This window comes from Emys orbicularis, chromosome 6 (assembly GCF_028017835.1).
Source record: "Emys orbicularis isolate rEmyOrb1 chromosome 6, rEmyOrb1.hap1, whole genome shotgun sequence".
NCBI classification, from domain to species: domain Eukaryota; kingdom Metazoa; phylum Chordata; order Testudines; family Emydidae; genus Emys; species Emys orbicularis.
In genome coordinates, this window is record NC_088688.1 from 60,730,764 (window position 1) to 60,752,892 (window position 22,129).

Genomic DNA, 22,129 nt, shown 5'->3' on the forward strand with positions numbered 1-22,129 from the left:
AATTTAAGGTCATAAATAAAGAGATGGAAAAAGCAACAGGAGTGGGCTCTTTTCCTGTTAAAAGTTCTAGCTGATGATGTTAGGCTCGAATTTAGACTATGATGTGAAAGGTCACATAACCAAGCTAAATCTGTTTATTAATCAAAGATTAATCAGCACAATATAGAAAGGAAAGAGTTGATACTTTACTAATCTGAAGAACAAACTTGCAGCAGTTACATCTTCACTCTGTTCCACTCATACTTATATCCCTCGTTACAATAAAGAGAGAAAACTCCACATATTCCATCATTTCATTATGTACCTTATCTTTTTGCACCTGCTTTTCAAGGCTCTTGTTCCCCACAATAACAGGGGCTGCAAGTGCCTTAAAACCCTGAAGTAGCTCATGGGCCCAATCAAGGAACTACACAGATGACGCCTCCTTTAGTATAGGACATGTGCATAGGCTGCATGTGCCTGGGCCACAAGAGATCTTGACTGAGATGGGGGAACAAATCAGTGTAGCATAAGCAATGGCGATAGGAAGAAGAGAAAGTACTCCATAGACAACAGCTTGTATATAAGAGTAATTGAAGATTGTAGTTTAATTAATCTTTTGAATGTAGCTTTTTTTCCCACAGGTACAGTCACCTGGGCTCCTGAACTTTTTTTTTTTTTTTGCGTTATGTGTATAGGTGAAATTCTAGCCCCTGGAATTCAGTGAGAAGTTTTGCCATTTTCCTCAGTGTGGCCAGGATTTAAGCTACGGTCTTTAACAAAATGGTTAAGTGTAGTTTCAACAGTAATCTGTAGGTAATTTATTAGTTTCATTAAAAATGAACTACAGATGAAAATTTTAGCTCTCCCACAAGAATTTCTGCTGTCGCCTCCAGTATGCCTCAGAATTAGAAGAAAGTGAGGATATAGCATGAGGAACGTGGAGTTTGTTGATGTACAGGAGACTTAAATGTCCTTGCTGCTTTTATTTTTAAATCCTACACTGCGGGAGTAAACTTCAAAACAAGAGCTATGCAAGCCTCCATTATTCCAAAAAACCCAATCCCAAATAATCCCTCACACTCTTTTTAACAGGAAGCTCCACCTCATATCAGATTCTTTCCTGGGAACAGGGAGGGGTTGTTTCAGACAAAAGTCTACAGTCACGATGTATGATTTAAAATGAAAGACAAATTTAAGTCTGTTAAGTTTAAGAGATAAAACCACGTTTCACCAATACTGCTCTGAACAGTATATTACACAAGGTAAACCACCCTCAGTTTGGAGTACTGGAGCAGTGAAGACTGAAAGGACCATAGAAAAAGATTGGAGGTAGGCCCACACAAAGGGACAAAAAAAACAACAACCCATCTCTCACCCCCAATTTTAGTAGTGATTACATTTCCACATACACCTCTACCCCGATATAACGCGACCTGATATAACACGAATTCGGATATAACGCGGTAAAGCAGCGCTCCGGGGGGGTGGGGCTGCGCGCTCCAACGGATGAAAGCAAGTTCGATATAACGCGGTTTCACCTATAATGCGGTAAGATTTTTTGGCTCCCGAGGACAGCATTATATCGGGGTAGAGGTGTAGTTCTCCCCAGTGTTCTGCAAGGATGTCATTGTTGCTTTTTAATCAGTCTCTTCACACAATGACAAGAACAGATTTAGAAACAACCCTATCAATTGTTAAAATTTTCTAATCACTTCATTTGGTCTGAATACAAGATGCATCATTCATGCTATTTCATAAAAATACAAAATAAAATTTCATGCTAGATTAATTTACTATGAATTTTTTTATCCCACAGGATCTTAATTAAGACTTACATACTTGAATGAAGTACTAACCGTGTAAAATATTCAAGTGCTTGTTCTACATAATCTAGAACTTTCCCATCAAGATAGTCTGCAAGAGCAGCCCGTGCCATCATGAGATAGCACTCACCCAGACCTGAAAGGAAATTAAACGGTTACTCTGAGAGCAGGAGAATGACTTGAAGAGAAGCTTGAAGAACTCCTTTATATAGTTAAACTCAAAAACCCAAATATTATGGCACAAAGAACATTCAGCAGGTCAAAGAAGGATAACTAAGGGGTAGCATGCTTTGTAGCTTCTGTAGGCCTAGCTTACTGCACACAGAAGGAGCTCCTTGCATCCCTCCATTCCACCGCACAAGGTCCCTGTGTACCTTCCATATCCCTGTATTTCAGGGATTCCTTGAACTCCCCCTAGTCTCCCACCATACTAAGGTCCTCAATTTCCACCTGCCAGGGATTGTGCCGCCCTCCCATTTGCCATCCCATGGCAGGGGCTGTGTACATGCCCCCATTCCCTCCTTCCCCTCCCCAAGATTACTAATTGTCTGGGAGACAAATCATTCAGGGCATCATATTAAATTCTAATGGGAGGATGTGCAAAGATGAAATGGAATATGATTATGCTGGGACCAGTCTGATCTACAGACCACTGCAGAGGTGCTTGAAGCTGTGCTTCTGCTTAACAGCAGATGGGCTCTGAGTCTCCCCTGTTTGGTTTTCTGATTTTTCTCTAAAATCTATAGGGTTCCAGCCACTGATGCCCAGAACATTCCCTGAAATTTTGAAATTGATTGGATATGGTGCTCAAAAGTTATTGCATTACATGAGAAACGGCACCAAGTTGAGTGTAAGGCATTTGCATGCTTGGCTGGCAATAATACAACACACTCATCTTTGCAGGGCTACAGAAGGCCCTCTTGCCCACGTTAGAAAGTAAGCTGTTACCTGCCCTGGAAGAATATGAACTGGAGAATTACAGATACACACAAAAAAACCCAAAGCCTAAATAGTTTAAAACTAGACTGTTTAAAAACTTCAGATTTGTTTTTAAATGTCCATTTAACTAGAACACTTGGGAGGAAGCCTTTTTGCTAAGAATCCAGCCATTCCTACCCTTTCACTTATGGGTAATAAAAAAAAAAAAAAAAACACCTCTCAATCCACATTTCAGCTATCAAAGTTCTCCTCCAACTTGCTCTCAAAAAACAAAACAGAGCTTGAAATTCCTCATATTTTCAGAGGAAATACAAAGATTTTTTTTTTTTTAAACGAAAAGCACACAGTCAGGTTTTAATACATAAAAGCAAAAGGCCAAGCACAAACCACCTCTTCCTCCTCTCCTTGCAATGCAGTGATTTTTGTTCTAGGATTAAACACAAGTGGTGGTGGAGGGAGGGAAGAAGTGAGGAGAAGGGTGTGCTTTAATTAGGGCTGTCGATTAATCACAGTTAACTCACGCAATTAACTCAAAAAAATTAATCGCAATTAATCACAATTTTAATTCCACTGTTAAACAATAGAATACCAATCTAAATGTATTAACTATTTTGGCTGTTTTTCTACATTTTCATATTTACTGTATTCTGGGTTGTAATTGAAATCAAAGTGTATATTATTTTTTATTACAAATATTTGCACTGTAAAAATGATAAACAACATAAATAATATTTTTCAATTCACCTCATACAAGTACAGGAGTGCAATCTGTCGAGAAAAGTGCAAGTGAAATTTACAAATGTAGATTTTTTTGTTTGTTACATAACTGCACTCAAAAACAAAACAATGTAAAACTTCAGAGCCTACAAGTCCACTCAGTCCTACTTCTTGTTCAGCCAATCGCTAAGACAAACAAATTTGTTTACATTTACTGGAGATAATGCTGCCCTCTTCTTGTTTACAGTCTCACTAGAAAGTGAGAAGAGGCATTTGTATGGCACTTTTGTAGCTGGCATTGCAAGGTATTTATGTGGCATATATGCTAAACACCCGTACGTCTCTTCACGCTTCGGTCACCATTCCAGAGGACATGTTTCCACGCTGAGAACGCTCGTTAAAAAAATGCGTTAATTAAATTTGTGACTAAACTCCTTGGGGGAGAATTGTATGCCTCCTCCTCTGTTTTACCCACATTCTGCCATATATTTCATGCTATTGCAGTCTCGGATGATGACCCAGCACATGTCGTAAACAAACTTCTTTGTCTGAGTGACTGGCTGAATAAGATGTAGGACTGAGTGGACTTTCAGGCTCTAAAATTTTACCTTGTTTTATTTTTGAATGCAGTTATTTTTTGTACATAATTCTACATTTGTAAGTTCAACTTTCATGAGAAAGAGATTGCATTATAGTACTTCTATTAGGTGAACTGAAAATTACAATTTCTTTTGTTTTTTTACAGTGCAAATACTTGTAATAAAAAGAAATATAAACTGAGCACTGTACACTTTGTATTGTGTTGTAATTGAAATCAATATATTTGAAAGTGTAGAAAACATCCAAAAATATTTAAATAAATGTTATTCTAATATTGTTTAATCGCATGATTAATTTTTTTAATCACGCGATTAATCGTGACTAATTTTTTTTAATCGCTTGACAGACCTAGTTTTAATTCTAAGATTTAATCCCACCTACCAAACTGAGAATCTTTTAGGGTTATCTGCTAGGGCTCAAGAATATCCACCATTTTAACTTTTTGTCTGCTAGTGCCCAGTGAGTGCTGCTTGCTGGTCAAAGTTATTTTTCCTCTCTATACAGTACAAGCATTTCCTGATCTAGAATTTGGTGCTTCAATTTCAATCTTACACTAAGTTAACGATCCATCTTTATTACCTTTGAGAGCAGGTACATATTCTTTTGACTTCTTTAAGATTTGTTGGTATTCAGCTATAGCGTCTTTATATTTTCCTAGAATCTGCTCAATTGATGCAGCCTTGTAAATACTGTATATCGATTCAGGATTCAGCTCACTGGCCTTTGTAAAGGACTTCAGTGCTGTTGTATATCCACCTCTGCTCAGGTATGCCTCTCCTAGAGACTCCCAACAGTTGGAGTCCTTTGGATCTGCCCTTAGAGCTGCCTGCAAGCTGAACATGTCAGGAAACAAAAGAAAGTTACCCAAATTCAAATAAGGTAGACCATTAGTTAATTTAAAATACAACATCTCTGCCTTGCATAAATGTAATGAATGTATATGAAATTATATAGTTTTAGGTTTTTCTTATGTAATTTTCATCCTTCTATAGCACATTATACAATGTAATAAATTTCAAATTTTTGGCTCCAGATCCTACGGAGACGAAGTTTTATAAATGATCTCAATGAAATCTGATTTCTGACTACTGCTCTCAAGGGTAAGTTTTTCTGTAAAAGGAGAAGAGTAGACAAAATGACTTTATAGCATTTGCTGCAGCATCAACTGCAATAAGCCAAATCTCTTAATAGGGAGATTTGCTTTGTTATTTTCACTGTCTTTGGCCTAAATAGATTTTAGAGATTAAACTATTTGACTAGCACTGTGGGGCTAACAGCTTAACTCAATTACTAGTTCTCTTACTCAGCCACTGCTTGGGAGTGCTGACTGGCTCTCAGGTAGTAAAGTCCACGACGAAGCCAGGCCCACTTTGCTGTACCGGCACTTGCTCTTTCAGTTACTGCAGTCAAGATTGCCAGAGCAGTCTCCTAATAAAACCCAAAAATATCAGATTAGATACATTTACATGCACATGCAATATAAAGAGAACAAATCATTGTTTGGGATTTGCATTTGTCTAACAAATACTACTCAAATATTGAGACGCAGGTCAGTTACTTTAACAGGGAAAACAAAAAAGCCTATATTTCTCCAGAATCACTCTCATATCAGATATTAGTTATGGACTATTGTCTGGGAAAGGGACATGTTTTAGTTATGTTATTTCTTTCACAAGGGGAATAATGAGACTGACTTGCATAGACTAATCTTAAACTTTTGTTCATCCCTCTTTTATCAGATCTCTTAAAGTAAGGCAGACAGAGGATGGGGGGGCAGGGAAGAGATGGAAGAAGAATTATAGAAAACTTTCTATCAGCTGACCTTACCACAATAGGTTACTACCGAGGCAAGGAACAATTTGTCTCCTTCCTCCATGGACTCTGCTAGCCATCGCTGCTTTTTAGTCCATTTTTGTCTGTTGTAGACCTACACAAACATGGGTCACTTCAAAAGTTCCACTGAAAATTCTAGCAGCTATGCAAACCCTACAGTCTACATTTGATTTGTTTGAATCTCAGATGAGTCCTGACTGATCAGAAGCGTTAGCCTGAAAACTGACCTCTAGTTGTTGCGGGGGTGAGAAAAGAGGGGGAGAACCATTAAAGATCTAGAAGACAAGATTAAACACTCACTTTGAACCTGTGCTTAAATTAATCTGTGACAGATAAGATGGTAATGCTTTTGTACATTAGAAAACTGAGCATTTAATAAGAACATTAGAATCTTTAAAGAGCATGAGTTATTCGAAAGACTTTGCAGTTCACTGAAGTCCCATACCAAATCTGACTCTAGTATAAATTCTAAAGACAGTTTATTTTTCAGACTTCTCCCTGTTAACAGTTTCATCCACCTCAACTAGAACAGGCAGATAACTATGACATCTCCTGGGTGCTGTGGGAAAAAAAATATTACCACCGTTATTAAAAGATCTTTATTTTCTCTACTATGAGCAGAACTACTGAAAGCCATAGTTACTGGCTCTATAGCTGAGTTCCTAACACTAAGCTTCCAGACTTCCATATTATTTAGTGAAACTATTAAGAGTGGGGTTTTGCCTTTTTTTTTTTTTTTTTTTTTTTTAATAAATAGGCTACAAGAGTTGACACAGGTAGGACAAGAAGTTCATCTAAAATAAATATTCTGGGGGAGGATGTTTTGGATTGTTTGAGTAGTTTGTATGGCTGACATGAGGTTTTCATGTTTGCCAATTAACCGTCCCACCCCCAAAATCATGCTAATTCTGGTGCTCAGAAATATTATGTCAAATTTTCTCCCCCCAAAAAGTTTAATCAATATTTTTAAGTGGAGAAGTCAAGCAGGCCTGAAGCTATAACATTACTAAACAATGAAAAAGAGACCAAGTGTCCAGTCTCAAAACTCTATGTATTTTGAAGACAAGAAAATCTGTTCTTCTACAAGTCACTTCAAATTGGACCATAAATGCTCAAAAAAATGGATATACAATACCGTGTCTCCAAGTTCCACACTTAAGTCTACAGCTGCTGCTCCAGCTTCTCCATCAGTTCTATCTAGTTCAAAAGCCTTTTTATAGCAGCCACGAGCTCTGCTTTTGTCTCCAGCTACATCTCTGTAGTAATGACCTAAATAGCAGAAGACGCTTCCCATGTAGCTGTCCAATTTTGCAGCCTACGAACAGGCACATCAATGGAAAAGAATACGGTGCATTTTGAAGCATAATTATAAATACACAAGAATGAGTCCATTGATGTATAAATATTTACACAACAGAGGCCATATCGAACCAAAGACATACGTTACTTGTGAATTTCTCATGTAGCATCAAAGGTAATATATTAAAGCTAGGCAGAATTTTAAAACAAAAAAAATACTCAATTGTTTCACAGAGTTTACCGAGGGTTATAAATATGCCAAATGCTTGTGAATGTTGCATATCAGACAAAACAAGTTGTGAAGGGAACATTACAATCCACTTTAATAAGCATTTGGAGTGTTGTTACAACTGTAAGTTAAAAATACTGTCATTTTTCTAGCACTATGCTTGTAGTTTTGCTGCATTACATCATGCAGAACTTCAAGCTGATTTATTTTGTTATGTACTGAAGTTTAAACAATCTTAACAATGGGAACTTTCAGTTTTGCTATTGTTTAGGTCTGAAAGGCCACAAACAGCAGAGTGACAGTTTTGTAGTGATCAATGAAAAAGGCCAACATACATAAATTATTAAAAGTGTCATTTTCATATTGTCCAGCATACAGCACAGAGATCAGACTGGAGGCAGTAGATGAGGATGCCATTCTTTCACTCTTCAGATTGGAGTCTATAAATGTTCTTTTCCCAGCCAGAGTGAGAAAAAGAAATACCCCTATATACAGAGCGTAAAAGGTTGTGGTTTGGGTTTATTTTAAAAAAACAAAAACCCCAAAACATAAAAAACAAGTCTGTTGAAAAAAACCTGTGGTGTATCTGTTGACCAAGTTTATAATCCATGCCAAAAAACAAGAATGCAGCGTGCTCGACATGTCCCTTAAGTGAGTCGCATGCATCACAATTGTGTACACATTCATTTCTATATAGGAAAAAAACAAGGGGAAAACCCCAGCTTACTTAAATCAGTAGCACCCAACCTTTCAACTTGGTTATCCAACTTGAAATTTCCCAACCCTCCTTTTTTGTCTCTCCTGCCCCTCCCTTTCCTCCCATTTTTTCAGTTGCCACTTTAATTTTCCCTTCTTTGCCTCCTTCCCCCCTTTTTGAAGTTGCATGCGCATCGGCCTGGACTGCATAGCCCAGGAGAAAAGGTAGGTCAGAAGCTGCTTCCTAAGTCACTACCATTAGGCTGCATTAGGAGCCTCTATGAGAGCAAGGTGAGGAGGCAGCAAGTAGCTTTCAAGGAGTCACATGGTTTCAAGAAAGAGTTTGCATGGAGATCCATTTTCCCCAGCTTCCACTTTTAATTTGTCCTACATGCAAGCTTTCCAACCTCTCAGCTTGTGAAACATTAGATACACATTTAGCCTCATTCCAGCCAAGATATTTTTTAACTTAGGTTTTATAATAAACAGTTCCACATGAATATGTTAACGGTGTTTTTGTTACCTTCAGAAACTGAGTGAGAGCTTTTGTTTTATCTTTCCTTATTTCTTCACCCATGAACCAGTAAGTGAGTCCTAGGTAGTGATGGTACTCTGCAATTTCAGCTTTTCTTTCAATCGCTCTTTGAAAGCTAAGTAAAAGAGGAGGCACAGGGGGTGGGGAGAGAGGAAAAAGGTCATATAAATCCTTAAAGAGTTCCCTCATGCCTTATAGAGTCACACACAAAAAACCTACCTTCTCTCTGCCTGTTGATAATTCTTTTGGGTATAATGAATCAAACCCTCAAGAGCATGGGCTTCTGCCAGGTGAGGGTGGGACAACACGAGCTGTTGTGCAACCTGCCAAAGGATATGTTTTGATTTTTCCCCCCGTTATATACAGGAATAAAAATAGTTCAATTTAAAAGAAAAAGAACAGATTACCTTTGAAGCTTGATCAATCAAACCTTTGTTCAGATAAGCCTGACCTTTGAGAGCTAGAAGCACTGGGTCATTATTTATATCTGAAACCTAGAAAATAGTAAACACTAGCTGAAACTTTATTGAACCCTACAATCGATAGGTTATTACTCATCTAAGATATTAGACCCATCTCCAGGCATAATACAAATAGTAAATATATTAACTCTACCCTCTCTGTCCCCAGATAACAAAAGCCACTTAGAAATTGTTATGGCTGTGCTTCAAATCTTTTAGAGAAATTAAGTAATGCTAGGAATCTGTGTTGAATGCCGTTCACAATAGAAGTATTCAGTACATACATGAATTTAAGTTTTGGAGGGGGTTATTTAGATCCTTGAAAGTTATAACTAACTGGCCTTTGTTCTACTGACTCATCATAGCAAAGAAGTATGCTACAGCTTGTAGATCAGCAAGTAAAAGGACTTTGGGTATAGAAAATGTTATATACATATAAGGGTAGAGTTTTATTTTTAAAATAAGATTTGCATATCTTCTCTAAAGAAGCTTAATGTAGCATTAGAACAGATTTTATAGTTGTGGAATGAACCATTTTAAGCAGATGTTTTTCGGGGCTGAGTTTCCAAAAAAAAAAAAAATCAGACAGCAAGGTAACTGAAGATAAATGCTGCAGAATAGTTAATATAAAACTTAGTAGAGCTATCCAAAGTAAAACCTGCTTCAATGTGTTATCTTTGAAAGTCTGTTATGCATTTCTGCTTGTGTGTCAGCTGTCAATTCTCCTTCCTCCCCCCAAGGTATATGGTGAGGCACACTGCACTTCTCAGGGCAAGACTGAAGGTCATATTAATATTAAACATGCAATTTCACATTGATAGTGCACCTCCCACAGTTTAAAACAGTCTTAAAAGGAAGCTTACATATTAAGGGAGAATAAGGAAAAGGAAGAATTTCATTGATTTAGATAGGCGCTTAAGTGACCTTGGACAGAGTGGTTTCTGTGAAGTGTAGGGAGCAAATGGAAGAGATCAAGGGCAGAGCTGGGAGGGAAGTCTAAGCAGTGAGTAAAACAGCATGCACTAAGATTTTGGAGACAAAGAGCAAGATGGGATAGTAAAGCAGCAACCTGGAGCTGTCCCTCATTCTCTCCTCCCTGTATTTGTCACCATAAATAAGTGAGAAAAGAGTGCTTCAAGATAAAGTATACTTAATGTTTTTCCACTAAGTCAGAGAGAAGCGAACTAGAGGAAACAGAGCTAGACTTTGAGAAGGACCCAGAGTTAATGTGAAGATACCTGCAGTTTTTCATCCTTGTGATTCTTTCAGAACAAGATATTAGAACAGGTACTGCTGGACTCCAGAACATTTGTTTAAGGCTAGATTGGCAACACACAGTAAATGTTGGAGATACTAACAGCCACATCCCAACCTTTCACACATCCTCTATATCTGTCAAACAGTGCATGTATTCTGGAATTCCATACTGAGTGCTCTCTTTAAGTGCAGCTATCATTCCTTCTCCAAGCTTGTGTATTTTAGGAGTGCTGGATGAGCTTGTATTACAAGTTCACAGTAAGAAACTTCAGTAGCTATAGGGGCCCAGAGTATTAGTTTGAGAAAATGGAAATCTGCAATTCCTCCCTCATACATAGACTGTTTAGTGAGCACTCTAGTACTACCTAAATGGACAAAAAATGACTGTCTAATAGAAACGCTTGGAAAAAATGTGAGGCTGTCTGGTCACATAACTATTGCATACTTTTGCAGTTGAGTATATATTAAACCAGGGGTCGGCAACGTTTGGCATGCGGCTCGCCAGGGTAAGCACCCTGGCGGGCCGGGCCAGTTTTATTTACCTGCTGACGCGGTAGGTTCGGCCGATCGCGGCCCCCACTGGCCGTGGTTCGCCGTCCCGGGCCAATGGGGGCGGCGGGAAGCGGTGCGGGGGAGCGATGTGCTGGCCGCGGCTTCCCGCCGCCCCCATTGGCCCGGGATGGCAAACCGCAGCCAGTGGGAGCCGCGATCAGCCGAACCTGCCGCGTCAGCAGGTAAATAAAACTGGCCCGGCTCGCCAGGGTGCTTACCCTGGCGAGCCGCGTGCCAAACGTTGCCGACCCCTGTATTAAACCTATGTGTACTGGGGATATGTTCTCATTTTATCTATTTAGTCACTTTAATAACTGATGCTGTGTGTGACCTCTGTGGGTTCAGGGTTTGTTTTACAAATCATAAACATTGAATTTTGTTTTTTTCTTTGGTTTTTCCATCTTGTGTTTATATAGGTTTTGTTTCATTGTGTGTTTATATTAAAACAAAAATAAAGCTAAAACAAAAAGAAGGGACCGGAGATAATAAGGTGCGAAAATGGAGGTCATCAGTGAGACAGGTTGAAAATTTAAAGATTGATAGTAGAAGACAGACTGCCAACTCAGAGTTGAAGTGACTAAGAATGTGGAAGGTGAGAGAGAGGGAGACATGTTTTACCAAATACTGTGGATATAAAATAATTCTCTGCACTGGGAATAAAATAAGGGGAGTGGAAACATTCTTTGATTGTGAGTGCAATAGGAAGACAGCTTGATTTGCTTTAAATATACCTATATCAGCCAAAAAATACCTGCTCAAGAGTGCTAATGGCTTCTTCTGCAGCGTCAGCACCTGCTATTTTAATAAGAGCCTCTGCTTTCAAATGAAGGGCAATGTATTTCTGCTGTAGATTGCCACTATCATCATCAAATTGTCCTGATATCTTAAGAGCTGTTAAAAATGAAAGATTTCATTTTAGTTCCATGCTTGATTTAAGAAGGGCACTATCAACTTGACATTTTGTGATGCTTACTTATTTAAGTGTTCAAATTTGACAGAGCACCCTCTATCATACCATTTTTCTTAAGATTTTTTTTTAAAGTGTGTTACTTGGTCTTTTCTGTTCCCCTGTTATTTAAGTCTGTTTAGCAAGAGAGCACTTAGCTATACTAGGATGGATGTGGAATTGACTGTATACAAGGTGCTGTCAAACATACAGAAGAAACTGGGGAAAAAAAGGAAATACTTTATTTTCACTAGTTTTCCAGTTATAATAATCATGTACCTTACTAGGTACAAAGTTTTCAGACATTTTGAACTGACAGTGTCCCTTTAAAAGCAAAATTTAGCTTTCCCTTATCTGTGTAGAGTAAAATTCAGGTGGAAAACAAGATTGAACTTAGTATCAGTAATTGCAGTTTTGGAAATTGCTCCAATAAATAATAGCTGAGAATCTCAAAGGATCAAGACAGTTTAACAACTCTAGAGCTTGAACACCACGGAAAGTTGTCCATGTGTAAGATGGACTTGTGAATACATCTAGCTAGATATTATTTTATCCTTCAATTGCACCAGGCCTTTTCAGAGGGGGGGGGGGGGGGAAATCCATGCAGAGTACCCTTCTATTTGTAACCATAACATTAGCTTCTTCAGTTGGCACTACAGAAAATTATTTTTTCACTAACATTTTGAGAAGACACACCTTATTAGCCTTTGGATCAGATTTCTTAAGATAGTTATAGTTCAGAAGCACAATATAACTCACTTCTTTGTATTTGCTACAACGTAAGCTAACAACATGACCATATTGTTTTCTAATCTAGTATAAAGTGAAAGATTAGGAACTACCACTCTTTTCAGCTACAGGATAATTACCTCGATTGCAGGAAATAACAGCTTCTTTATGTTTATGCATTTTCATTTGCGCCTCTGCCAGATAATACCATGCTGCTTGACATTGGCTGGTCTGCTGCAAACCTAGAACAAATATTTTTAAAATCAGTATTTGTTTAAAATAAATCCTGGGGATACAGATAGCCTTAGTGGGTGTTGGAAGTGGTAGTACATTACAGTTTTATCACGAACACACCACCACGAATCACCATGCTAAGTGGCACAGAGACCCAAATAGAGATCTTATTTTATTTTAGTCCAGGCTTATAACATTATCTTGCCACTTGTAATTAACAATGAAATAAGGAGGAACTAAAAAAAAAAAAAGAGTGCAAGTTTTGCTATTATGACACATTCAGTATTTTCACAATATTCTTCCTATCCAGCAAGAAACTGGGAGAAAAAGGCAAGGAATTACACAACACTATGGTTTAGAGATATATTTTCATTTTGAATATAAAAATTTCCACTTAATGGGAGATAAGCACCAAAATCTCCTGGACTACTCCAAAAATTTCCCCTCAGGTCTTTGTCCACCACCAAAAGATCTACAGAGGGCAATACAGCATGAGCTCCACCCAGGTCTAAAGGCAGACTGAAAGAGATCAAAGAAATTTCAGGACTTAGATAATATTAAAGCTATTTCACCACAACCTCCTCACTAGCCTTCCTTAAAAACAGAATGTTAAAAATCTGGTGATAATTGAGGAGTTCACTGGTGTTTTAAGATTTAGTCACCCCTCTCCACGCTCCCACCCCAATAAAACTTAAGCCAATCTGTTACACTTTTGAGTAAGTACCTTGATTGTCCACTGGTATCTGTCAACAATAGATTCAACTTTCCTTACCATGCCACAACCTGAAGTTCCCTCAAAGCCTTGAAATGAAACCCAGCAGACAAACGCATGGTATTAACTGTACTCCCCCATCACAGACACAGTGTTTGGTTTAGGAAAAAAAATGTAAGGGGATATTTTGAAGGGGGGAGGGGGGGCGGCAGTTTAGCAACTAACAATGACTCAGTTTCACTTGCTCCATGTCACTCATTCTTTCCCATATTAGGCACTTTAACGAAATGAACCTGAAATTTGAGTTCATGACTAGGGCTGGTTGCAGTATTTTTAGTTCTTGGCCAAAAACATTTAGATGTTCAGGAATTCAATTTTTTTAAACCAAAAAATCTATTTCATGTCAAAAGTCCCTACATTCCACAGAAAACTGGGTTTTTACGTTAAGGTTTTTTGGGGGTAAACACAGAATCTGCTTTCTTCAGAAAATTGGTTTTATGTCAAAAAGCTGAATGCCTGAAAACCTGTGTTTTTGACCAAAAAATGAAATATTTTCATATGGATATGATGCCATGCCTCATTGGGGTTGTAGTTCAGATGCCACAACTCCCCATTTGTCTCTATGGACCAGGCTCCCCAGCCAGACTACATCTCCCATGACGCACCATAGTCTCTTCTCGTGATGAGGAGAGGTACATCATAGGAATCCCTGGCCATGGGTCATCATGGGAGATGTAGTCTGACTGGGGGCGTGAGGCACCTGATTATCACTCCCATAGGCATTGACATCAATGGTATCAATAAATTGAAATATTTCAGATTTCCAGTCAAAAAGTTGAAAATTTTCCATGGGGGGGAAAATCCTTATTTTCCAACAAGCTCTAGTCATGACCCATTTTAAGAGAGCCTTTTACGTCTGAGTGCAACCAAGCCACTAATAAATCAAATATTAGTTTAACATAAAACACTGCAGTAGTTATAGCTGCTGTATAAAAGCTTAAAGATTCTCTTTCAAAGGTCAAGACAATCATTTTAGTGTAAATATACACATAAAGAAGTTTTTAAAGGGATACCATAGCTTAATGAAAAAAGAGTCACCTCTGAGTTTGTTTTTAATCTATTTTCATAAGGCTACAACTGAAAGGTTAGAAAAATATTATAATTTACTTTATGCATTGGTAACAGAACAGTCAATTTCACTGTTTCTTTTGTATAATATGCATCCTCTGCCTTTGGGTTTGTGTGGGATTTGACTCAGCAACAGGGTGAGAGGGGAAAAAAGTGTTTAAAAAAAAAAAAAAAGAAGGAACATACTTATAGAAACATTTCAGAATTGGTAAGGAGCAGATGTAGTAACCGAAACACCTTTTAACTTTTTTTTTAAAAATTGGCTAGATTTCAAGCAGACAATGTTCCTCTAAATTTACTGCTTGTTTTACCTAATTATAAAATATTTAGCTGATTCCACTTTGAGCACAAAGCCTAAAATAAATCCAGTATAATTTAGCAATTGTACCTAGCAGAAATATTCATTACTATGCAACATGTTATCCATTCCTTTCATATTACATGTTTACCTTCAGTTAGGCTCTTGACAGCTTCTTCATATTTTTTTTCTTGGAGGAATTTGATACCTAAACCAATAAGGCCCAGGCTGCTACTTGAGTCCATCTCCATAAGCCTGCAACAACAACGCAGGGCCTCTTCAGTGAAACTGCCTAGTATCACAAAAAGAAAATTTCTCATAACCACAGTTTGATGGTGCATAACAACCAAAAGTCACAAGAAGATTTAAAAATGTATTCTACTCAACAGATTTAGAAAGAAATTAATTTACTTAGCCATCAGACCTAATTTGGCTGAATTTTTAGTAGCGGTTTCCTACCATACAGTAATTTCTAAAACTAGCAACCAGTTTTCAGAAGTACTATACAGACAGAGTCAAGAAACACTACAGGTACTTAATACCTCTGAACCACATACCAAAATTTGTAAGTCTGGAATTTGGATTTAGCCACTCAGGTTAAATTGCTAAAGGTCATATCCTCATCAGGAGAAACTACTTTCTAGATAGGCCTTTCAATTTAGCCCAGTGAAGATCCCACCTGCTACAACAAGCCAAAATTAACGCTTGCCTGAATTCCCCATCCCACGAGTCCCTTACAGAGGACCTTGCAGTTTGACTACATAATGCAATTTGAAAGAATAGTTAGGTGAGAGAGAAAGTGTGCAAACATGAGAATGACTCTGTAGCTTGATGTTTCGAGCACTCAGATGGGAGACCCAGGATCCAGTCCCCCTATTCCAATTACTTTTTTTTTTTTTTTCAAATTATTTCTTCAGTGGAACAGCTTCAACAGGAGAGAGACTAAGGGAGCCCCACATCAGAATATCCTATAGCTCAGTGATTGGAGTACTCATCTGAGAGGTAGCCAATTCCTGTTCAAATACCTTCTTGCCTTCAGGTGGACAGAGGACTCCCACATCCCAGGTGAGGCCCTAACTACTGAGCTAACAGTTTTAAGGGAGGGAGTCTTTCTCCTCCCACCCCAAAAACAGCAAAGGTGCCTAACTCCAAAAGAGGGTCTGCACCTGAGAATCCCAAGAGGAGGGAGGTGCTTCCCTGAAGCATGGACTTGGCACCTCTCTCTGTGAGATGGGCAGGGCTTAGCACATACCCCCTCAGCTTGGCATTTCCCAGTGGTTAGCTTAGGAGGTTCCCCGCCTACCATGCTGAATTTGTGAATCCTATTCTAAAGCACCTATCTCTTCCCACTCATTGTATCAGGAGTTTAGGCACCTAACCCAGGCTTTGTGAATCCAAGTGATTTTCTAGGTGCTTTAGTTTCTTTGTGAATATAGCCCTTAGTTTCTTGTACCTTCTCCCCTTCCCAAAGGACCTAACAGAAAGTTCACTCCTGGTGGTCTCCTAAGGCACTATGAACAAAGGAATGCCCAGTTTAACTCCAGAGGGAAAAGGCTTGAACTACATAAACCCTTGTTAATCAGCAATTACAGTGGCTTAAATGCTCTCATAGCAGCCAAGTTTCAGTTCAAACCACTTGTAAAAATGGACAGCACGTACAAACATTACTGAACCAGAGGCCGTCACTACAGCACAGGAGAGGAAGAAAGAAGCCCATGCCATCTCACTTCAGGAATTTCACTCAGGAACTTGTAACTAGACGAATACTCCACTCCTCTATCTCGCCACTGTAGTAGATGTGAAACCATGGAAGTATGGAAACTTCAAAAGACTAGTTAGTATATTGAGATGTGACATAGGATTTGTCATAAACTTGTAATTAATTATAATTAATGGAGATATCCCATCTCCTAGAACTGGAAGGGACCTTGAAAGGTCATCGAGTCCAGCCCCCTGCCTTTGCTAGCAGGACCAAATACTGATTTTGCCCCAGATCCCCAAGTGGCCCCCTTAAGGATTGAACTCACAACCCTGGGTTTAGCAGGCCAATGCTCAAACCACTGAGCTATCCCTCCCCCCTACATTTATTGTGTATCTATAAATGCTATATATAACTTGTAGTCTAGCCCCATCAGGGAGGGTTACCAAGTCTCACCCCCTGAGAATTAAAATCGGGGGGGGAGGGTTAATTACTGCAGATTCTGGCACAGGTAAACAATTCCAGAGAAATATCATACTAGTTCATACTGGGGTCAAGAGGCCCAGCAGACAGAGAAAGACATGAGATTGTACCTAAGAGGGCAAAATGCTGCTGGAAGGGTTTGAAGGACTTGGAAACTGAGCAGGCTGTCCTTCATATGGAAGATGATTGAAACCTAGTTAAGCTTAATACCATGTAGATCAGCTGTTTTCAACCAGCAGCCCACTTGCTGCCCAATCAGCACACAGCTGCGGCCCATGTGACATCCTCCTGGCCATACAGGTAGCATATATATTGTGTGGATGCGGCCCACGTAACAGAGAGCTGCATATGCAGCCCACAATGGTAAATAGATTGAGAACCACCAGTGTACACTGTTTATTGATTATATATGGATTATGAGAAGCATCAACATGAAAATATAGATACAAGGTATCTGTAGTTGCCACCCAAACCTACGAGAGAACAAATGTCACTTTTTAAAAAGTAAGCATATGCATCTGCAGAACTTACTTTACGTGCATATTTCAGGACTTACTGCCACTTTAAAATTATCCCTGCAGTCTCTTTTCTGTGTGTGTGCTGGAAGGTTATTATCAACCCTACATGACCTACAGGCAAGATTAAACTTCCCAAGTGATCAAGATGACTTTCCAGCCTGGTCTAAATGACCATGTCATTAAGGTAAGATATTCTAAGAGCCGCTGAAATAAGATTCATCCTGTGTATAAACTATGCAGCACAGTTAAACCAAAAGAAGTTTGGGTGGTGACTCTCCTACTTTATGGTACAGTTTGTTATAGACAAGAATTTATCCGGGGGGACGGATAGCTTAGTGGTTTGAGCATTGGCCTGCTAAACCCAGGGTTGTGAATTCAATCCTTGAGGGGGCCACTTTGGGATCTGAGACAAAATCAGTACTTGGTCCTGCTAGTGAAGGCAGGGGGCTGGACTCGATGACCTTTCAAGGACCCTTCCAGTTCTAGGAGATAGGATATCTCCACTAATTTACAATAATTTACAAGATTTCAGTTGCCAGTTGATTGATAGATTGTCCATTTTGGGGATCAGTTAGCACATCAGGATGTCAGTGATATTTCCCGTATGCATACACAACCTGCTCATCTTTAGTTACCAATACAAAAGGGAAATACAATTACTGTTAGAAAATTGCAGCCCTAGTGGCACAGTAAATAAATTTGTGCAATCTTTTAAAAGAAAATACAACTTCTGTGCTTTCCCATGTTTGTGGCAGCTTTGAAGTTATAGGCAGACTTGGGGAAGGAAGGCAGAGATCCAAGGCAGAAAGCAAGACACAAATGTAATAAATGGTTAAAAAAAATTAAGGACAGATTAAAGTAATTGTTCAGATGGCTGTACATGCATCTGGCATTTCTGCATGGCATTAATGGAACATGGATTTATTTTTATATATATATATATATATATATATATATATATATATATATATACATACACCAAAACCATCTATTTTTAGAGCATATTATTTTCTGATCATGAGCATTTCCTATTTGTAAAACTTGACATAATATATGTCGTTTTAAAAATCTACAGTACAAATGCTTTAACTCAGTGGTTCTCAATTGATTATACATTGTGTTACCTGGGCCGCCGATGCCAGGTGGCAGGGCAGCAGAACACACATAAGGCGCATAAGTCAAATGAGCAGCGCTGTATATAGGGGGCCTAGAAAGAAGCCACATTCTACAAGATTGTACACACAATATCACCCAAAAAAATGCCAACTCCAGAAAATTTTATACACAAGTGCTGGAAAATAAAGTCATGAAGATTCAGCATACTAAGGGTAGGTCCAAATTTTAAACAGTGCATCAGCCCAGCTGCGCCACTGTAGCGCTTCAGTGCAGATGCTACTACACCGACAGGATAGCTTTTCCCGTCAGAGTAGTTAATAATCCTCCTCCATGAGAGGCGGTAGCTATGTTGATGGGAGAAGCCCTCCCATTGACACAGAGCTGTCTACACTGGGGGTTAAGTCAGTATAACTGCGTCACTCAGGGATATGGATTTTTCACACCCCTGAGTGATGTAGTTATATCCATGTAAGTTTGTAAGCCATTGCCAAAATCTCAGAAGTAGCAGAAGCAGGTACTGACTGTTCAGGGGAGGCCACGACTCAGGGTAACTGTTCCCTCAGTCTACTTTGCACCCTGTAATCTCACTGAGAAATTCTCAAGTAGAAGGGTTCTGCTGGGATAGCTAACTATTTCATGCCTTTAAAAATGAATCCAAGCTGGATACCTAGTCTCCTAGAGCAAGCTGAAGCTTGGTCAAGATATCTTACAAAAACATATCTTGAAATTAGATTATTAAAAATGGAAATTGTAAAAGTATATAGTGTTAAGGAATACTGAATACCGAGGCCAACAAATCTATGAGGGATAAGAAGGGCTACATCTTATTAGTGAAATCAACCCCCTTTTTTAAATTACTCAAAGCAAAATTCAATCCACCTTTAGAGGTTACGGTGTTCAGGATCCTGGGAATTTGCACAAATATTCATGGGAGAGTGAAGGCTGTCGGTTACCATTACCTGTGATCTTTGTCTAAAAAGAGTCATTTTTGTATTCATATTTTCCTAAGCAACAACTTAGATGAGGCAAACTGGATTTTCTGAAAGCAGAAATTTCTACAATTGGTGCTGTATCAAATCACCAAAATGTTGCATTATCAATGATGACAAGAATTTTTTAACTGACGATAAACCCGTAACATTTTTAGAGAGATAAATTGTGGCACCTCACTACCAGAAGAGTGAAGACAAATTTGAGAGATTCTACTGCTAGATTCAAAATTTCTAATTTCCATAATTGTACAGAGATGGGATTCAACTGACTTCCCTGTTTCTTTAGCTTCAACACTCCAGACCAGATCCTGTACTGTATTTTAGATGTGCTTGGCACAGCTCAGAAGTGGAGAAAAAGGTGGCATTAAGCCACATTCATGTTCCCCCAATTCTGAGGCTGGTTGACAGCATAAATCATAGTAGCCCTAAAGTTACTTATTTAGGTGCTTAAATATGGATCTGCGAGCCTTACCTTTAAAGTAGACACTCATTTTTCAAAATCTTGGTCTAAATTTCTATGATTGTTCAATTATAACTTTTTATATATTTGTTTAACCTGGATTAGCCTGTAGAAAATGGAAGCATGGTCTAAACAATACACCTTGTAAAATTTGTTTAGATATTGTGTACAGTATTATATTCTGTGATCATTGAGGTGCTGGCCATAACATCTTTACAATGTTTTATGTTCTATAAATAAGTGAACACATGCCAGAATTTGAGTGCAGTTTCAAGTCCACGTTTCTTAAAGTGCAAAACTGTCAGCTAAATGACCATTTATGTATAAATGGACTGCAACGTAGTATCGGCACACTACAATAAAGAAATCACTGTTTAATCTTTACATTTAGGCTATACAGTGTATTATATGTGGTGCTAAGAAAACCCCAATTGCAATCAGGGTCCCATTATGTTAGGCACAATGCAAACACCTAGATAAAAGACAGTCTCTTCCCCACAGGGCTTATAATCTTTCAAGACAGACAAAGGGTTGGAAGGGAATCAGGCACAGCGAAGTGAAGTGACATGGCCAAGATCACCCAGCAAATTCCATGGTCAGTAGGAATTCCTTTTGTCTCTGAACAAGTTCACCACTGGCATAGGATCAGTAATTCCATTGAATTTAATGGAATAACTGTAACTGAAATGGATGTCTGCTTATTCCAACAAGGATAAAGAGAGAACACTGAAAACTGTTAAAGCCCAGGAAACTATATGGTTGGATAGTTAAGATTCATTTTACCAATACTGGTCCAGGCACATAGAGATGAAAATAATAAATGACTCTTTGCAAGGAGGAGTGAATTCAGCAGTTTTGTGCCTGGTGCAGATCAGTGCATTCCAGAGCAGCAAGCCATATCTATTTTGAGATGGAACTTCAGCGTTAAGATGCTCAGGAAAGTCACAAAGAAACAGAATGAGCTTAACAATTACCTTCTCTTTGTTTTAAGCATAAAAGCCTGATTACATATTTGGATTCAGACTTATGTTTAATTTAATAGAATACACATGTTCTGGATTGTTCTGCTGTGATACAAAATACTATGTACTAGCTCTTCTTGTAGATGAATTATGCTTGTTTGGTTTGTTCTTGCTGGTTCCTTTCCACTGGGTTCAATTATTTTAAACACTGAAATTAAGAGTTCTGTATTACCATTTTTCTGCTCATGTATTACTTTCATGATGCCTAGCTCCCTGAAACTTGGTACTATAAGGCATTCTTCCACTCCTAACAAAGGAAATTATACAGCTTTATTGTTTAAAAAACACAGGAATTTCTGTATGGATTCTTGGCATATACTTCTACTTAGTTTTTGTGTGACATTCCTGGTCAATATGACTGTATATTTACAAATAGTTTTTTTTTGGGGGGGGTCCAACTTGAAAGTCACTTCTGGCCCCTTTAAGGTATCAGCTGTGACACTCAAAGCTAACACATCTAAAATCACTATTCACTTGTACAATATTAATGCAATAGTGAGTGCTCAAAACTGAAATTTAACAGTTTCAAACCCAGCACTGTGGAAGACAGCATGCTGCCTTCTTAAAGCATATAACAAACAAATCTGTTTTTTAAAAAGACCCCTTTCCTTCACTTCACTGAAATACCCTAAAAAGCCCTGTTTACTCCCCACCCACCAGGAAGTCTTGTGGAGAAAGATTCATGAATGTTCCTGCCAAGAGGAAAGGGGTATACTGGTTCACCAATTCTCTCACTTTAGCCATCTCTAGAGCTTTGTTTAATTGTCACCATCCTTTCCATCAAAGACAAGTAAACAGGATTCTCTTCAAACCTCATGTAGCTAATCTTCATTTATCTAGAGAGGCTCCTCTTGAGCATCATGAAGCAC

The 22,129-nt window shown here is 38.5% G+C and overlaps 1 protein-coding gene across 1 annotated transcript in view; it reads right to left on the reverse strand.

Moving 5' to 3' along the window:
- Nucleotides 1–22,129, reverse strand: part of SKIC3 (SKI3 subunit of superkiller complex) — an 80,755-nt gene that overhangs the window by 45,360 nt on the left and 13,266 nt on the right. Inside the window, exons 9-18 of the mRNA XM_065406299.1 lie at nucleotides 15,122–15,262; nucleotides 12,739–12,840; nucleotides 11,675–11,814; nucleotides 9,061–9,147; nucleotides 8,873–8,976; nucleotides 8,642–8,768; nucleotides 7,030–7,209; nucleotides 5,365–5,489; nucleotides 4,641–4,894; nucleotides 1,839–1,941 (exon numbers count right to left, since the gene is read on the reverse strand). Of these exons, the coding sequence (XP_065262371.1) occupies nucleotides 1,839–1,941; nucleotides 4,641–4,894; nucleotides 5,365–5,489; nucleotides 7,030–7,209; nucleotides 8,642–8,768; nucleotides 8,873–8,976; nucleotides 9,061–9,147; nucleotides 11,675–11,814; nucleotides 12,739–12,840; nucleotides 15,122–15,262 (1,363 nt within the window). The remainder of the gene's footprint in view (nucleotides 1–1,838; nucleotides 1,942–4,640; nucleotides 4,895–5,364; nucleotides 5,490–7,029; nucleotides 7,210–8,641; nucleotides 8,769–8,872; nucleotides 8,977–9,060; nucleotides 9,148–11,674; nucleotides 11,815–12,738; nucleotides 12,841–15,121; nucleotides 15,263–22,129) is intronic.